This window comes from Eucalyptus grandis, chromosome 9 (genome assembly GCF_016545825.1).
Source record: "Eucalyptus grandis isolate ANBG69807.140 chromosome 9, ASM1654582v1, whole genome shotgun sequence".
Taxonomy (NCBI): domain Eukaryota; kingdom Viridiplantae; phylum Streptophyta; class Magnoliopsida; order Myrtales; family Myrtaceae; genus Eucalyptus; species Eucalyptus grandis.
The window spans coordinates 27,733,235-27,752,332 of record NC_052620.1 but is presented as its reverse complement, the minus strand read 5'-3'; the positions used below and the strand labels follow the sequence as shown (position 1 = coordinate 27,752,332).

The following is a 19,098-nucleotide window of genomic DNA, read 5'->3' as shown; positions in this document are numbered from 1 at the left end:
TATTTTTTAAAATTTATTATTTCTATTTTTAAATTTTTTAAATTTTTAAAAATTTTAAAAAAAAATTTAAAATTTTATTTTTTATTCTTCCTCGACCGAAGGCCTGTGACATTGACAATTAGCAACTGGCCATAAACGAGGGATGAGCCTTGCCATGGTCGCCTGTCATTATCGTGACCAATGACCTAGCAAAAAAGAAGGGAAAATAAAAGGAAAGAAAGGAAAAAATAAAATAATACATAATTAAAAATTCAATTTTAAAAAATAATAATAACTAAAAGGAGTGCACAAAAGAAAAATTTAAACAGTGGAAAACATTTTTAGTTTATTTTTATATTTCAATCAAATATTGAAAAATATTATTTTTTTTGAAAAATTACTAAAAATCACATTTTTCACGAAATAAACAAAATCTCATTTTTTAAAAGAAAAATATTATATAAATCATTGACTAAATTTATATTTGCATTGAAATGTTTTAACAATATTTTTATAAAAAAAATTATAAGAAACAATTTTTTTAGATTTGGTTAGATATTGAAATGTTTTAATAATAAGTTATAAAAACCATTAGGGTTTATCTCAGTGGCCATCCTTCCAATATGAAAGAGGAAGATGGGAATTCGAATCCCCACCTTCTCAACCCAGTAGCCACATTTTCAACATGGAATGAGGAGGTGGAGGATTCGAATTCTCACATTGTTAAGGGTTGGGGTTGGGGTAGGAGTAGAGACGAATTAGTTTAGTGTGGATTTCGACTTTCATGCCCTGTAAGGAGATAGGGCAAAAGTCTAAGAGTACAGTTGGAATAAAATATGACTAACAAAAGAAGTTATAAATGAATTAATTGATCAATTTAAATCGGACCATTTATAACCTCACATAAACTCAGATCATAAATCCAACACAATTAATATGTTTGACAGGTCTAATTGCATATGAGTGATTTTCTAACTAGACTTATTCCTCCTTGCATCCACCATTCTCGACATGATTAAAGAAAGCCCTGACAAATGAGACCCCCAAAAAGCGACTTTTTACTGCAGCTATGCAGGAACATGAGAAGGATAGGTGCGCGACGTGGGACAACAACCTCATCATTTACAGTACATTCAGAGGGGGCGGAGGGAAGAGGGAACTTTTACAGAGGAATCGCGCTCTATCCTACTACAGGATCAAAGTTAAAGTATTTAACCGATGGCGACCTGAATATATGCGAATCACAAAATTTTTTTTGGAGGTGTGAGGTGAAATCATCGTTCCACTATTCCAGTATTATGGAACCTATACATTGTTGAAATATGTATGTTAGGACACGCTGGACTTCCCCCGAGCTATGCTCGCTCCGCACAAGATCTACCAGCAAAGGGAAAAATCTCGAGGCGTGCTTCTTGAACATATCTCTCTCCAGATTGCCCAACACTCTCAGTGCCGTCACTACTAATGTTGTCCTGGCTGCCAGTTCTTCCTTCTTCGCCGAACCTAGCGGGAGAATCCAGTGAACAACCGGCCGGTTCACCGATTTCACCTGCGCAAATTGCTGGCTTGTGCAATTCAGGTATGTTTGCACCACTTCCATACATACCGTGACCAGTCGTGATTCCATGCCCATCTCACTGGATAATCCAGGAAATTGCAGGAGTAAATACTGAAGAAAGTTGAGATAGTTCTGGTAAGACTCGTTTTCAAAATGAACAACGGGTGGACCAGAGAGCTCCAGAACAGAGCACACTCTCTGAATCTTCTTCTGCACTTTCATTTCAGAGTTCAGTTGGTGGGCATGTGAAGCAACTGAAGAAAATAACTCCAGGATGGTTGCAATATTGCCTCGGGATAGAGATTTTGGATGTGAGGTGTACAGATCAGCCACCACCTGTGCAAAAAAGAGAAGAATTCTGGATGATCAATACACTGACATAAGCTTGCCACAAGGAAGTTCCTTAGAGACCTTGAGAAAAGAAAGTTGAACACTAAAATCAAAACAAGCTTGCGAAATAAAAGCAGACCAAAGAAAAAGAGCACGACATGAATTGCCTATCAGGGATATTTGGAGCAATCAAAAGATGCTATTGGAAATTAAGTGCATAAGAGAATTGAGACCCACAGATGAAATTAAAAGGTGGGTCTCCTCAAAACACTGAATATCCACATCTGTTCATAAGGACTAAAGAGGTACCTGTATCAAGAGTAGCTGCACAGCAATGTGACTCTTCATCCGCGAAATCACATAAGCTGCAGTCTGAAGATTATCATCCTCGATATCATCACCGCTGAACCCATGATCGGAATCCATTTCCAAATCATTTTGAGAATAATGAGTGAATTCAATGTTATTCATGGTTCCTAGAACCTTAAAAAATCCAGGAATAGTCGATTCTGCCGCTTCCTTCAAACCCACATATATCTGGCTCCATTCATGCTCTGAAAGTTTGATGCCCAAGTCATCTGTTAATCGCACTAGTGCAGCAACACCTGTACTGGCAGTCCCTTGAACAGGACTCTTTATGAACCCTGTTATTATTAAAACAATACTTGACAGTTGAGGCCTCACCACATTGAAGAAACTAACAAAGAGATCCACTAGACAATGTGCAGCCACAGAAGCAGTTTCAGAATCCCAAGTACTTGCTTCAGAGTGTGAAGTTCTAGAACTAGGTGATGACTGGTCATCCCCGACAGGCACCTCTTTCTCGGAGACAAAATTGAATATCGGAAGAACAATAGAGTGGAAAACAGCAATCCAGAAATGGCTGGAGAAGACATGACCATGATCCTTTAAAATGCTAAAAAGCACTTCTAAAGAACTCTTCCTGATTGCTAGTCTGGAATCCGATGTCAGTTTTGATAACCCTGAAGAAAAGTATCAAGGTTAATAACTCACATATGCAAGCCCTCATCAAATATAGCATGTGCCATGTGGTGAGAGAAAAGAGCTTTCTCAGCAAATACATGCACCACATCTTTACTGTGCTTGTTTCACCTCAATGAAGAGCTATTCCTCTTTCCAGTAAAGAACAAAAGGAAAAGATCAACATAGTTATTTTGAAACATATATAAGAAAATCGAAATCCCAGATCTCTGCACAGGAATCTACAGAGAAATTACCACTGAAGGTGAAAAATGGAGAAACAGGTTCAAAGTGAGTCCTCTGCATATCATCATAGATAAAGCCCCAGATTTTTCTGATGGAATTATTTGACAATAACCCTGCATCCCGGAGCAACAACACTATTCCTCCTTGTTTGTTTCTCTTTCACTTCAAACAACTGAAGGACACTATACCAGGTTGGCAATTTATGTATCACTGTATTCATATTAACTATTCTCTTAATGATGTTATGAAAAACTTGACCAAATGCTTCAAATATTTCCAAAAGTAGGAAAATAAAAAAAAACTCAACCCATTACTATCTGCTCAAACATTCTCTGCATTTAATTCCATAATTGCCCCCTTATCATTCAAACAACTTGAAAGAAACATTTCTGAGAACCCATTCTAGCGCTATCGCAATAACATACTGAAGGAAACCTGATATTTGAATCTTGAAAACTTTTAAACTAAACAGACCTATACTCCCTCCAAAATGCAAGGAGTTACAGTCTGAAAGCAGGACCAGATGATTCATAAATTTTCAACCTGCTAATAAAAAATTCATTTGCAAGATCAGCTTTATTTTTAATGGCAAGGTCATCTCAAGTCTGTGGCACTGATGCCAAACATGCAGATAAGGTTGCGAAGAAGCAGCATCTAGAAGAAGACATAGATTATAGGGCAAATTACCAGCAAGTAAGGGGACCCAAAAAGATGAAGACTCGTCCTTATTGGTGAAAGTTTCTGCATTCAATACAACCTCACCACTTTCTGCAGTGTCCAAAGTTGAACCATCACTTATGCTCTTCCCATTGGACAAAAGTTCACCTTCAGCAAGTTTGACCGCACAAAACCGAAGAAATGCTATGGCATTGGGGCTGACATCGTTGTTAAATCTGCTAGTCGTAAAAGCAAGGAGACATCTTACACAGTCTGTAAAGGTCATCGCCTCAGTCTCCGTTATATAAGGGAAATATTCACGGACAATCTTTTCCATGGTCTCGAAGGCCAACAAGACAATATTCTTCCTCTCATCAGCTGCAGCAGCTGTAAATATCTGAAAAAAAAAACAAAATATTCTCTCAGAAAGAGATGGCTAATGAGATCTATGTTTCTAAAAGCTCAAAAATTCAATCAAGTACAGCTATGACTCAGCATCATGGAGCTAATATGTACCAACAATAGGCATCAATAAAATGCATAACCTCCAATATTCCAACCCTCCTGCTACCCTAACCTTAATTGATCAAACATAGCATGATTGAAGTCAGAGTATATTAGAGACTTAACATACCAGGAAAACACTTTTCCACCCAGATTTGACATTGCTTACACGGCTGAGAACCATCTGAGAGATACATCTAACTATCAATTCTCTGATCTCTGCGGAGCTGCTTTTCTGCATAACAATCACAAATGGTCTAAGAAATTCATTCTGGAAATTGTAGTTTGCCAGCTCCTCCCGCTCCAGGAATTTCATAGCCAACTGCCGCAATGAGTCCATCACAAAGATCGCGACTGAAAGATTTTCTGATAGCCCAACCGACACAAAGAAATCAGACAGAACGCTCCATATGCGAGACCAAACTAATCTGATCCGGTTCATATTATAATGCCTGCACCAGAAACATGCACAATTACAAAAATATATAAGCCAATTCTCACTTTTCACAGGAATGTGCATGACACATAATGGAAGAAACTCAGTATGCAATCAGGATGACATCTTTCAAAGACATTGCACACTGCGACCTCCAGAGAGAATTTAAACTTATCGCATATACATCAAAATGTCAGATATGTTCACTGCAACATGGCACATACAACTTTCAGCTCCTTCTGATAATTTTCAGGCGATGTACTTTCCATGGCAAAGTCCTATTGAGATGGAAGTTGATGCAGACAAACCAAACAGAAGAAAAAGACTTAAGAGTCTTACGCTATTTCTACAATTTTTGTTAAGCTGAAAACACGAGGGTCAGTTGGAGACTGCAATTCTGATATAGCAACCTTGCAAAGGGCCCTCACAAAAGCAACAATTGCTTCACTGTTCAACTGTTGGCTATGAACAAAGACGTGATTTAGCTCAAAGTTCCCAATCTGGTCTAGCAAATTCAAATTTGATATGAAGTTACTGAGCTGCTCTGGAGTTACTGGTCCAGAAGAATTAAATCCAACTGTAGTACTATCATATGAACCCCCCCGGACAACAGCCATCACTGCAGGATCCTGAATATTTCCTTTTTTCTTTAGAGATGAAAGGCCTGAGGGCTTAGGTGTTCGTTCCTCCATTTCACCATTTGATGCAGTAAGAAAGGAAGCATCGGTAGGGGCACCTTCTCCTAATAGTTGAAGATGCTCAATTCGAGACAGGCACGTTAGTATGTGCTCCCAGGCTTCCTGAAGATGATTACCATCTTCAAGAGCAATCAATATGATAGCCTGCACAAAGTTGAAACACTCAAGTGGTCACACAAACTATGAACACCACGTAGAGTACCTTAAAAACTAAAAACCTCAGTACACCTAAATATCTAGTTAGGAACTAAGACTTATAATCTCTATCAACCTGAAGAGTCGAGAAAGTAGAGAAGTCTGCTTCGAAGGAGCAAAACCAAATTATTGCACATAATATTAATTCAGAAATGTCTGAGAAGGTAGTCCATCTAAATTTTTTAATTCATATATTTGACAAGTTGTTCCATGCTGCCGTCATGTAATAAAATACATGAAACTCCACCCATCAAATCATTATAAGCAAACACAAACCTTAACAGCATCAACATTCTTTTGCTTCATATCGGCAGCACAGTGGAGGTAAGTGAACTTTGCAACAGACGTCATGAAAGCATCTCTCTGCGTTTGCATACCCATGACTGCAGTGACATGCACTGCATAACGAAATCCCTGCAAACAGTGAGCAGTAGCAAGCCTATCATCGCTCTGGTCGAGTGTCATACTGAATGCAGCCAACATAGGACCCCAGCAGACCTCCACCATAAATCTCAATATTGCTATATCGGTGACAGAATGATACATGGACCTGTTGCAACAGAGAAAAAGTACATCAATAAATTCAGAAAATTCAAGAGAAAATTGCAGTGTTGAAATTTTCAAGCGTTGGAAAAGTGCCCATGATGTTCATAATTTTACGGCGGTTCTAACAAAGACCCCGACATTTATCATATATTAACAAGATCTCTAATGTTGAGGAAATGCACAAAGGCCTTACAATGGGAAAGGAGACACATAACGGCAGACCCAGATTTTTATCCAACTGGGGCAGACTGACAAAAGCACATGACACACCAAGCACATACTTCCTTTTTTCTTTTCTGAACAATCAAAGCATATAACTGAAAACACCAAGGTTGTCATGGCCTTGTACTTGCTCTCCATTAGATGTCCTCAGTTATTACTTGCCACCATATGTTCGAATTTTGAAAATAACAGAATAGGCTATTAATGAGCTTACTCTGATTTTCCAGCCTTGGCCTTGAACTGTTCCTGGATGTGCTTTATGAGAAGCCCATTTGCACCTAACGGTTTTTCCTCTGTCTGCTTCCCAGTGACTAGATTGAGAATACCGTCCAATCCTAGCAGTTTATTCAGGCTGGTCGCCTGCTTGCTCTGTTGAGCTGGAGAATCAGAACTCATCTTAATTTCATTTTTAACTATTTGATCATAAAGGGCACCAAGATATTCTTCTGGTAAATCCTTCCCATCATCTATTCCTCGATTGTTCCGGATGAAATCAGCCTTGCTCATCTATTTGAATACCAGAGCAGATGGATCAGCACAGGCTTACCGTAATTTTTACATGTATCAGCAAATAAGATCGTAGTGCCACTATACAGCAATATTGCATTTACAAAGCTATTATATACCATCAGAAGATCTCTTGAAAGAGAGAAGAAGAACAGTTTCAGGAAATTTGCAGAAAAAGTAGCTGCATGTGTTATTATTGGCCTGCCCTTCCATTAATGAACTCCAAAAAAGCATGGATTGATAAGACTCCTACAATCAACATGTCTCAATCTGTTCCTAAAGACATGTATGAACAACACTTTCAAACAGTTTCAATTATTCTGTGACTGCAAATTCACAAGAGGGGCAAAAACAAAGAACTGACAGCTCAACCAAAAAAAAAACAAATCGCATGAGGCACCAACTAATTTATTACAGAAATTTTAGAATATCAGACAGACAGATATGAGCAATTTATTCTACCATACCTTATCTTTAACCATATTATTATGCGCATCTGTGTTAAGCATAATCACAGAGTAAGCAAGAACATATGCAGTATCTGCACTAGTGAATGAACTTGGTTTGCATTTACAATAGCGTTCAGCAAACTTCTCCATTATGCGATCAATCTTCTGTGCCTCCCCAGGTAGCCTGAAGCCTCGTAAAAAGAACCTTATGGCCTCACCAAAATCCATTTCTTTGAAATTGAACGAATCCACATAAGCATGCATAACTTTCAAGGGAAACTCATCCCTCTCACCCAAATAATCACCTATCACAGTTTCATTCAAACCAGAAGCACTCTTCAGAAATGTAGCGATTTCTTCAGGAGAACCACCAACTTTTTTGGTGCTGATAAGAAACTCAATTCCCTTGGAAGGTTTCCTATTAAACAGTGCAATACCTTTCTGCAGGAAAGTCAGTAAAATAATCAATAAAGGCAGGGTGGGGCTTTTCGGGGCAGTTCTACTGAAATGAATCTAATTCAGCAAAAAAGAGAGCAAGGAATGAAGAGTATAAACCAAAAGATTGGACCAGAAGACCTAAATAGCAAATACAAAATGAGGTGTCACGTGATGATACACAAGCTTAATGATTAATTGATATGGTCTAACCCCATAAACAGAAAATGACCTGAAGCTCCAACTTGTAAGCTCGACGTTGCTCGAGTGTGGTAGCATCAGAAAATTCTGAATTTTCAGGATGAAAATCATAATCCGGGAGAGCTGCATCTTCTCCATTGGAGGTAGAATGACCCTCTGTCGATATATCACTTTCCGGAAATCGTGTATGAGAGGATTCTCCTATTCTCAGCTGCTGGTCCATCCAACCTCCCATTGATTTAATGATGCCAACTAAGCACTTCACTGACTCATGCCGAAAGGTAATATCCTGAGCTGGAGACAAGGTTGTGGCTGAACCAGCAGGTGGTCCCAAGGCAGTTTTGAGTAGACCATTAACAGTCCTGCGATTATCTGATGGAATTATAAGGGTTTTAATACATTTGAAAGCAACAACACAACACCAAGTGTAGGTAAGGACTAAGTGAAAGTAAAAATCAAAAAGAGGGCACAGTAGACTCGACAGCTTCCAAGTTTGAAGATGGCAACAAAATATTCCGCTTCTAGAAGCGATGGGTTTTGTTTGAACTATAGCTATCAAACTCAAACCAAAATAAAAGGCATTGTAATAATTTCAAATCACCACCAACCAAGGTGGCACAAGCCATGGACAGAAAAAGTTGCTTATAAATGAAGTGCAAAGCACATTACTGATATGCCTTGTACACCATCATTTAAGACTTCAGAGTGGCCAATTACCATATCTCAGTAAATCTCATATTTCTGTCCATCCACAATCTTAATAGCAGCAATACAAACTAGAAGTCATTAACATTTCTAAATTGGTCAAACAAAAAGGTAAAGCCTAAATTTTTTTTCCATAACCTGAGCATACTTTGAACCCACAACCCCGTCCCCTTCTCCATCTTCTCTCTCCTCTCTTTTTCTCTCTTCTGAATCCCAGCTTGCAATTCTGCCGCTTCAATCAGTGTTAATGGGTGTAGTGGCGGCAGCTCGAGACAGCTACTGTCACAGCTCAAAGACATTACTGCACCTTTATAGCTACTTCTCAATCTCACAGAAAACAACCTCAAAAGGTAGTTCAAAACAAGTTCATTGTTATTATCTTGACCTGCTGGTGATGGTCATCAATAATTTGTAACAGACTATGACAAATTACTGATACTTCTTCATATATCTAAAATTTGTCATCATTAAGCTCAAGTTTACAAAATATTCAGTCGCATGTTAAATCTTCCATGATGTGCCACCCTAAAACCAATTATCTGAACAAAGATCTATTCATTTTCTTCGCAAAATAGAAATCGACATGCTATGCTGCTGCTTTTATTTCTTATTTTCAAGGGATAAAGGCACCGGAGGTCCCTGAACTACTGCAAATTGGCCAATCACTTCTCTTAACTTTTTTTTGTGCAATTGAGTGCCCAAATTATATGCTTTTCTGTTCACAAGTCCTTCCATTAAAAAGCAAGCAGAGATATTGACACAGATTGCCACATCAGTGGTGATTGGGCTTATGAGTAAAGACATGGATATCAGTCCCTATGATGATGATAAGGATTAATATGAAAATTGAAACAAAAACTCAAACCCTAATAGAGAGAGAAAGGGAGGCAAGGCAGCTGGTGCCGAATTGCCGCCTCTCAAGCACTAGCAAGGACCTTCAGTGCCATGCCGGCCTATGGCGAATGCAGCGGGGTGCTTAAGGCAACAACCTTCAACCTTTATCTCGAAGCTCTCACTTGCTTGATGAATCAATAATGAGTCTGAGTCATGAGAGATGGATTTGGTGGATGGCATGGTGTTAAAGTGCGATCACGAGGAGGTGATTGCTCAATGGGGAAGGCAAGGCCGAGACATCGGCAAAAGCACTCTCTCGCTAGCACCTGGGCAGCGCCGCAATCACTATCACCATGTCCTTGCCAATTCCCCTCCCCGTACTTTCTTTTACTTTTTTTTCTTTTTCACTGAATTTTGTTTAGTATTTTTTAAAGTTGTTAATGGCCCCCATAAGATGCCAAATTTTCTTTAGGGCAACTTAATGCAACACCAGCAATTCCGTTTCTTTTAAATGGAAGGACCAATTCAACCCAAGAAAAAATATAGTTAGGGACCCGATTGTAAAGAAAATCGTAGGACCTAATTGAACAATTAGCAAAAGTTCAGGAACTTCCCATGCCTTTATCTCTATTTTCGATGGGCAAGAACAAGAATGGGGTGTAGAAATCAAACCCAATAGTTACTGTACTAGGTCAAAGCCAGTAGGTTAATCACTTATTCCTAACTTGACACTTTGCTTTGGCTCATAGACTCTTGATTTCTTCCAATGTATCCAATCTGATAGACTATAGTGCGATATAGAAGAAATGGTTAATAAAGTAACACTCTGAATCAATTGTAGGATAGAATCAGCCAAACAATATCCTATATACTCAAAAAGGCAAGCTACGGAGGTCTTGCATCGCAGCTGCTAGAATGTTCCTACCAAAAAACAATAACAGTCCAATCCAAGCTAATTTCTGAAACATGTCACTGACAAATAAAATGGGCAGAAATCCACACTAAAGGCACCAAATTAACCCCAAGGACACCATAATCAACTGACTGCCTGAGCCAAACATTTAAAATTTTGACAGCGCGAAGAGGCAAAACTAGGCATTGCAGAGTACCATCAGCCTATGAAATATAGACCTCTCGGCTTACTTAGTCAGAAACAATAAAATGTTCTACGGAATTCTGTATTGATTCAGCATTTTCATGAGATCCCATGACTCCCTAGCTCATGATGCCGGATCCTAAAGCTAAGTTCAGTTTAAATCTTCCATGACCTTACTACTCATATCAACCTAAATTTCAGCCTTAAACAAATTCTGCCCTAGCCTCTAAAGAACAAATTATCCAAGTGCCTCCAATAAAACCCATGACTAAAGCATCTGCTAGAAGTCCGTGGCCAAGCTTATTGCTCCAATCAGTCGTAATTCGTTCACATCATAAGGAGACCCTTTATAAATCATAGAAATTTCAGACATATTTAGTAAGTAGTAGTACCTTTCAAAAATGTTTGGGGCATCCAAGTCACAGTCGTAGTTAACAAAGATATCAATGATAATCTGTGAATCCTGAGATATCTTCTCCAATAGGTTGAGAACAGTCATTTTCTGTAAAAAGCTAGGCTGCAGGACATTCTCAAGCACCCGAAGCACAAGCATGGGAAAGAATATTCCAATTTCTGCTTTCAACCCTGATCTGAACTTTAATAAAAGGCTCATAAAAATAGAACACTGAAGCTGGAAAATAGCCATGACTGACAATGCACTGTTCTTTAGTAATGATAAGCAGAGAAACTGCTTAATGGCACTGAGAAACCTGCACAAAGGTAAGGAGTTGAAGCCTCGTTAGAAACTAACACTCAACTATCAGGAAGCATTATAACTGCATATGTGCACGCACTTGATGGACAAAACATGCTAACTTAACAGCACATCGCGACAGTTTGTATCCTAAAAATCCAATCTCTTAAGTATTTCCAAATTTGGATAACTACTATCTTCTCTCCATTCCTTATCATGTTCCATTGCAAATCAAACAATAGAGTATCTCATAACATAACAAGAATCCCACGTAATAGTGCACCCAAAAAACAAAATAGAATGTAACAGTGTTAATGGAACTCACACATTACATCCTAAAAGCTAAGCTTCCAAATAATATGTTGGTGTACATAAATTAATAATCTGAATGGTTTTAAATAAGATCAACGGTTGCATATTTATTCTTTACCCTATTAATTTAGGACAAAATTAGGTAGGTGACTAAATAAATCCTCCCCTCTACCACTGTCTTGGCTAGAGAACATGTGAGTAGCAGAGACCAGAAGGAACCCGTTTGTGCCGTACACAGTATTAAAGAACAATTCCCCGCGATTGCAGGGAATTTTGTCCTGTTGTTTGTTTTGCATAAGCCCCCAACCCCGCAACAAATTATCATATTTTGTGGGTAACAATTTTTTACAGGATTAAAAAGTACAGACCAGTATAAAACGACAACACAAAAGAGGTATTGAGAGTCCCGTAGGCTGTAATAGAGCTTAGGCTGGACAATTTTACAGTCATTGGTCGATGACCGAGAAGTTAGAAAATTAAACGTTGATATGGTCTATTTATAAGAACATCGTAATTAAATCTCAATCACTTTAACGGAGAAAGCAGATTTCTTGCGAAGTATCGTGGAGTTCATGATTCTATCTCTCTATCAGCCACAGTAACTACAAGTTTACAGGTATAGACATGGCAGGCTGAAGAATGAGAAATTTTGCTGAGGTGCCTGTGTTACTGAAGCTGAAAAGGCTGGATGAAATGTAAAACTGAGTAGCAACTGTCACTTGCCTCTCGTTTGTGCGCCAAATAGGACCACCGTTGTCCATGACGACCTTCAGCAGCTCCAGAGATAAAATTTTCCCTCTCAATAGTATTTGATCATCGGTCTGCTCTTGAGTTGAGAATTTCATCGACAGTTTACACAAGTTCTTGAAAAGAAGAAATCCATCGTCTCTAATCTTACTCCCGCCACCTGATTTAGCTCCGTCAGTCGACTCTGCATCACCCGATTCGCCTTTCTCACCATCCTTCGCCTCAGGGGCATCCCCATTTTGCAAGTCCGAGGTTGAGTGCAATTCCAAATTCTTGTTCACAGCAGTCCCGTCGTTGGCATCGACAACCTCAGTAACGAAATTCTGACAAAAATGTATGGAGCTGCCTTCGTTCAAGTTCTTGTCCGTAAACTCCAATAGCTCACCGACGGACACCGTCTTAAAACTAGCAGCCATCGAGTCCTCCTCGACCCGACTGAAAACGATCACCACGATCTGCGCCAAGACAGACTTGGCGCAGATCTGGTTAGTCCCGTTCTGGCCACCGAGGTACACGTTGTAGCAAGTCTTGACTATATGCACCAACCAATCGCCTCGGATCAAAATGCAAGGCGACCGTACCGCCGCCAGCGCGACCCTCAGCACGCCGAGCTCGATGGCCTCCTCCCCGATCCCGCCCGCCTTGCACACCCCCTGCAGCAGCCTCAAGATCGAGGCCGCGCCGGGGCCTCCGGCGGCGGCGGCGGCGGCGGCCCTCGCCTGATCGCCGTCGCGGATCTCCGCGTGGACGAGGTTGAGGGAGAAGAGCCGGAAGGCGCACTCGAGCGCGGGCTCCACGATCTTGCCGTAGGCGGAGTCGAGGGCGAGGATCAGGGGCTGGAGGACGAAATCGGCGTCGGCGAGGGAGAGGCCGAGCAAGGCGGAGGGGGATCCGCCGCGGTGGGGGCGGCCTCGAGCCTGTCGAGGGCGGATTTGCAGGCGGAGACGATGTGGGAGTGCTTGCGCCAGGCGGCGTTCTTGATGATCTTGTCGAGGGAGGGGCCGATCACGCGGCCGCTGCGGGACTGGCCGCCGAGGGACTGGGAGGCCGACGACATTGGGGAGGCGGCGGCGGAGGAGGGTCAGCGCGACGGCGGCGCATTTGCAGATCTGGGGCGACGAAATGGCATGGCGGATCGGGAGAGTCTGAAGACGAACGATGGGTAGAGAGCCAGAGAGAGAGAGAGAGAGACCGGGGGGAGGGGGATGATTTACGACTTTTTCCAGATCGGGAGTGGGAATTTTTGGGGACGGTGGAAATGGGGTCATTCTAGTTCTAGCAAAATATGATGCAATTTTCACGAATTTAACGTGCGATATTACTGAAAATGTTACTTAATATTGAATAGACATTTTTCTTTTTTTTTTCAAATCCGTGGTGACGTTGAGTAAATTAATGCCATCTATCTGGAAAGGAGAAATCTTACGGAACTGTGAAGTCATTTTTACGGTCGATTTGGCGTGAATTTTATCAATGGGAGGTGATTTTAAAAAACTTCATTTATTGATTGTGACCGTATGCGAAACATCGGTTGTTTTACGAAATGGGTATTTAAAAAATCAAAGATTAGATTACGGATCCACAAATTAGTATTTGAGCAGTATTTATTAATTTTTACGATACCTTAGGCTAGAATTTGCATAGCTAAATTACTAGCCATAGGTATACTGTTAAGGATAATTACGACAATTGTCGAGGATGATTACGATATTTTGATTGTCAATTGCCTAATTAGTTGCTAACTATAGATACCGTCGCTATTGCAAGACAAATTTCGATGAATTATTATGTACTAATTCGAGTTACCACCCAGTTAAGTAAACAGTATCCAATCAATATAACTATTACTAAAATTGCATATGAGCTAAATGACACTACCTTCATGGGGAAATGCCTCAATGGAATAGGTACAATAAAGTTTTGTTTGGTAACCAACCGAACAGTATATGATTTTATTCTTTTATTTTGTAAAATTAAAAAAAAAGAATAAAAATTCATTTGATAATTTATTTTATTCTCCAAAATAAATTTGGAACATAATCAAGAAACAAAAAGTTACTTCTTTATTTTTAGGAATAACTCCAAAATTAAGCTCATATTCCATTTTTTTCTCATTTCTTTCTTTTCTTCCAATTCTTCTTTTTCCTTGACTCGATCGTCGGCCTCGACTAGGGTCGATAACCAACCAAACTAGGGCGAGCAACTTAGCTAGAGCGTCGACAACCTAGTTGCTGGTTTCATTCAATGTCATGTTCGATCGAGTGAATGCAAACAAGCAATTTTTTTATGATGAATATCCATTGTATCAAAATATGAATACTCAAATGTTCACACAAATTCGATCCAATTCTTGAGTCTAAGCAAAAACCAGAAAAGTTTAATTACTGGAAAATCGATACTATGAATAACAATATAAATTGCCAACCATATCAATATAAGAACAACTCACTAAAATAGATTCATGAAGGCGAAATCTTAAGAAAAATTGTCAAAAAAGTCATAAACTCATTAAAAGGGAATCAATTTATTCATAAACCTTTATATTATGTTGGTTTATGACTAGAATTTTTTAAGATTATCCTGGTCAATTTGACCGAAAATTGTCAATGTGAACGATGATTAGCACTAATATGTATGATCATCATCAATCTACGTGGCATGCTCGGCCAACCCTTACCAGCCATCACCTGTGTAACAATTAGCTTTAAGACTTTTTGAACAAACGTCCACCGAATCACAAATCAATGACAATCAAAAATTTGATATGATGAGCGAGAAAAGCCACACAAAGATATCATCATCCATGATATCACCCCAGCAACGATCTGCTCTACTATCTTCTTACAAGTTATTACTCCATTCAAGATATGTGAGAATTGTGTAATATATCATCATTTTCAGAGAAACCGATATTCCATAAATTATAAAGATATTTGCTTAGAGAATATCTAGCTTGATTACAGTTCTCCTGCAAAACAAACGAAGCCTTTTGAAACCAAAAAACTGGCCATGTAACTCATAGAGAAGGACAAAGAAAATCAACAAAAGAGCCATTTGCTCCCGTTCCTACACCAACAAATAAACCGCGGATCACCAACCATCCCCGCGGCTGCCGCCGGTGTCAAACTATGATGTCCTTAAGAGGAACGAGACAGCTGACCGGCGCATTGTTGCCCTTGTCGCGAATAACTAAGGAGCTATTCCCATCACTGCCGCCATGATACATTCTCGTGTCGATGCCGTCGCCGCCGCCGCCATCGCGGTTGTTGCGATGGTCGAAATGGTAGAGATTGTAAGTGGCTTGATCCAGAGTGCCTTCTCTGTAGACGAAGACGCTCTCGTCCTCCTGCATCCGTCGCCATTTCTTGTACAGATCAAGCCTGTGCAGCGGCATGCCCCTGCCCCAAAATCCCATTTAAATTTAATTAAATCAAATCAAGTTAAAATTAAATTAAATTATTTCTGTCATTTTTACATATATCGCAAGATGCTTTATCGCGGATCGAGATCAGGAGATATTATTATTTTCTATTGGCAGAGGCGTATTGTCTGCTCCTCCTAAAAAGTTAGCTTAGAAAAAGGGGTATTTCGCGGGGTCAAGATGTTTTTATTCAATTTAAATAGAGGAATGTCAAATTCGAATTTTCATAAAAATAGGGACGATAACTCAAATGTCTCCAAGGGTATACAAATCAACAAAATGTATAATTTTACGTTACTTTATTATTTCATATAAAATTTGAATGGAAGATAAAAAAATTGCCTTCGACTTTTCAGAAGCGGAAAAATACAAACATTTAATACTCGAAGATTAATTGGAAGTCTAATTTTCTCGCATCAAACAATCCACTCTTCTAAACACACATAATTTCCCAACAAACGATCAAACTTGCCGGCAAGATAAAAACAAAATGAAAAGACAACTGTCGCGCTGAAAACTGAAAAAGTAGGAAGAAAAAAAAGGAAAAAAAGATTTTTAAAAAAGATCGCATCCTCCCACGAAAAGCCACGTCAGAAAAGGCCCAAAAGAAAAATATTTTCGAACGCCAAAAAAAGAGGAAAAAATGGACTGAAAAGTCGCAGCAAAAATAAGGAAAAGAAAAGAGAGCAGAGCGAAAATAGCAGAAAGCAAGGACGGAGGGAATCGCACCGAATATGGAAGAGCACGGAGATGTCGCACATCTCGAGGTAGGAGTTGACGCCGTCGACGAAGGCCTGGTACGTGTAGCTGTGCAGGCCGTCGATCCTCGGGTACGGCAGCCTCGGCCTCCCCCTCGGCCTCGCCGCGGCGGCGGCGGCCCTCCTGCCGCCGGGGGCGGAGTAGGCGTACTCCTTCCAGGCGACGGCGCCGCCGGCGGAGGCGGAGGGGGGGAGGCCGACGAAGCCGAGGGTGGCCATGATGGGCTCGAGCTCGTCGTGGGTCATGATGGGCTTGAAGGTGCGGGTGTGCCAGAGGGCGAGCTTCCTCATGCACTCTCTCATCGATTCCTCCATTTCCTCCTTCAACCCTTCACCCCCTCTCTCTCTCTCTCTCTCCTCGCTCTCGACCTTTCTCTCGACGGTGGCGTTTGACTTGCTATTCAAACTCTCTCTCTCCTCTCTTTCTCTCTCTTCTTTTTCTCTCTCTCTCTCTCTCTCTTCTGTGTTGAAATGGGTTTAAGGGGGTGGAGGTGGTGTGGGTTTTAGCGTGAGCGTGGGGATTTGCATTCTTTTCTTTTCTTTTGCTTAATTTTTGTGAGAGATTTTAGGGGGGGAGGTAGAGAGAGGGAGACATGAGAATCCATGAAACAATATTTTTATAAATATGGAAGCTGAAAATGTGTGGTCGGATGTGACAGTCGAGGTTTTGTGGCAGCGAGGGGCAAAATGGGGACGGCGGGCGAGGAGAAATTGGTGCGATCTTCCTTGGATTTATGTGGCGGCCCAAGAGGCAAAGACGTGGATCTCGTCCTATATAAAAATCATGTGAACTCTATGTGCATCTTTTCGAGATTTGATATGGAACTAAGTCGTCGGGTAGCGTCGAAACCTTCGGTGCCCGCGACAGTCGAACCGATTGATGAGACCAGATAAAGTAATGTGCGTCCATATTGTAGAAATGGCTTTTTCAAGGTTCTTACTTTACGTTGGGATCTTTACGTAAGGCAATAAGGGTATCTGTGATTTTTATTTTTTTGTGCGAATGCCATCAAGATTGAACTTATGGCAAGGATCTAATATAGGACAAATGAAAGTCCACTTACCAGAAAAAAATATACAACTTTGAGAGTAGAATCGCCGTGTAATTCCAACATGCCCTCGGTCACATTCTAGTTTAGGTAAGAATCTTCCTACATCCTTGGCTGCATATGATACAAACTGCTAGTCTAGATTAATATGCAAATATTACAATCAACTTCAATTAACGTCTCGAAACATAAGGAATTTAAGATAAGATTTCTTAAACATTAAATCTAAGATGCATGAAAAATACACGTGATATGCACGGGCCAAGCATGATGTGAACATGACACGACATTTGTTCAATTGGAAAATCCTATATATATTACATCATATCGTGTTTGGACAAGATTTTACATAAGAAAGCTTCGACCACCGTACCATCTTTGGCCTAACCGGAGCACGACGTTGCTCAGCTTGGAAATAAGCTCAAGCTGTCAACATTCCCATTGAGTAGCAAACTGATGCGGTTCAGCAAAGATGTCCAACTGGGTGGAATCAGCACCTTTGCCGGCGCCATTACGGGAGCCTGATAAAACAACAAGCCTTTGACGAATGTAATGGCTGCTACGATGATCTTGGTAAGGCGGGACGTGCACCTCAGTCAGGATGTCTCCCATGAAGTCTGCAAATCAAACCCCGAAGGGTTCATATTGTTTAATTATCCATTATGAGGAAAGGCAACACAAACGGGTCTCTTCAGCTCGGTCCAACAATGGACCATTCTTCACCTTGTTAATCTAATCTAGGTTGTAAGTACCTTTTTTCTTCATTTTCTTTTGTTTTTTTGTGCTGGTTTCTCTTCTTCTTGGCCAGTGACCTGTCCTAGCCATCGGCGATGCTCGAAGAGGCCTCGCCTAGCCTGATCTGGTTGATGGCAAACTCTCCCTGTCCATCAGCAGTAGACGACCCGTACGATGCCAATCATGCCCGCCACAAGGGAAGTTGAAAGTATTAATGCAGTGTGGTTCTTCCCACTAGGTACAAGATATGGCAGCATATACACTTCTATTTGCACATCTTGTAAAATGTTACTCATATGGACGAAACGCGAAATCTGTAAATTGTATATTTAAATTCAGGGAAATGACTTCATCATAAAAAATATAATACCATTTTCCAAACTAGGATTATTAATATGTAAGTATTGCAATCAATTTCAAACCTCAACAATCAAAGTCTCTGTCGCATAAGGAATTGAAGATAAAATTTCTTAAACATGTAATCTAAGATGCATGACCTTGCTCGGCTTGGAAAGAGGCCATACACGTTACCATCAAGCTCGAGCGGAAATGTCCAACAAGCGAAGGTGGAGGTGCCTCAACCGACACCTTTGCTAGTGCCATTGCGGGAGACTGATATTAGCGTCTCCACCTCCATAGAAACAACAAGCCTTCAAGAAATGCGATGGCTGCTACTATGATGGCAACTACCACCATGCGGCGCTTATGATGATCATGGTAAGGCAGGACATGCACCTCAATCTGGATGTCTCCCATGAAGTTTGCGAATCAAACCACAGAAGGGTTCATTTATTTTGATCGGT

The 19,098-nt window shown here is 40.4% G+C and overlaps 2 protein-coding genes across 2 annotated transcripts; both read right to left on the bottom strand.

Moving 5' to 3' along the window:
- Positions 1-1,014: 1,014 nt before the first annotated feature.
- Positions 1,015-13,531, bottom strand: LOC104419055 (brefeldin A-inhibited guanine nucleotide-exchange protein 1). Its single transcript, XM_010030570.3, is given in 12 exon segments — positions 1,015-1,873; positions 2,177-2,850; positions 3,782-4,148; positions 4,386-4,707; positions 5,031-5,533; positions 5,861-6,134; positions 6,567-6,859; positions 7,327-7,749; positions 7,976-8,306; positions 10,972-11,289; positions 12,309-13,218; positions 13,221-13,531. Coding segments are annotated over 12 exon segments (5,193 nt in total). The 5' UTR covers positions 13,390-13,531; the 3' UTR covers positions 1,015-1,264.
- A 1,713-nt stretch (positions 13,532-15,244) lies between these two features.
- Positions 15,245-17,011, bottom strand: LOC104419054. The gene is made up of 2 exons (XM_010030569.3): positions 16,483-17,011; positions 15,245-15,730 (listed from the first exon to the last, which is right to left on the bottom strand). Exons 1-2 carry the CDS (start codon positions 16,824-16,826, stop codon positions 15,454-15,456), a joined length of 621 nt encoding a protein of 206 aa, XP_010028871.2. The 5' UTR covers positions 16,827-17,011; the 3' UTR covers positions 15,245-15,453.
- Positions 17,012-19,098: the final 2,087 nt, after the last annotated feature.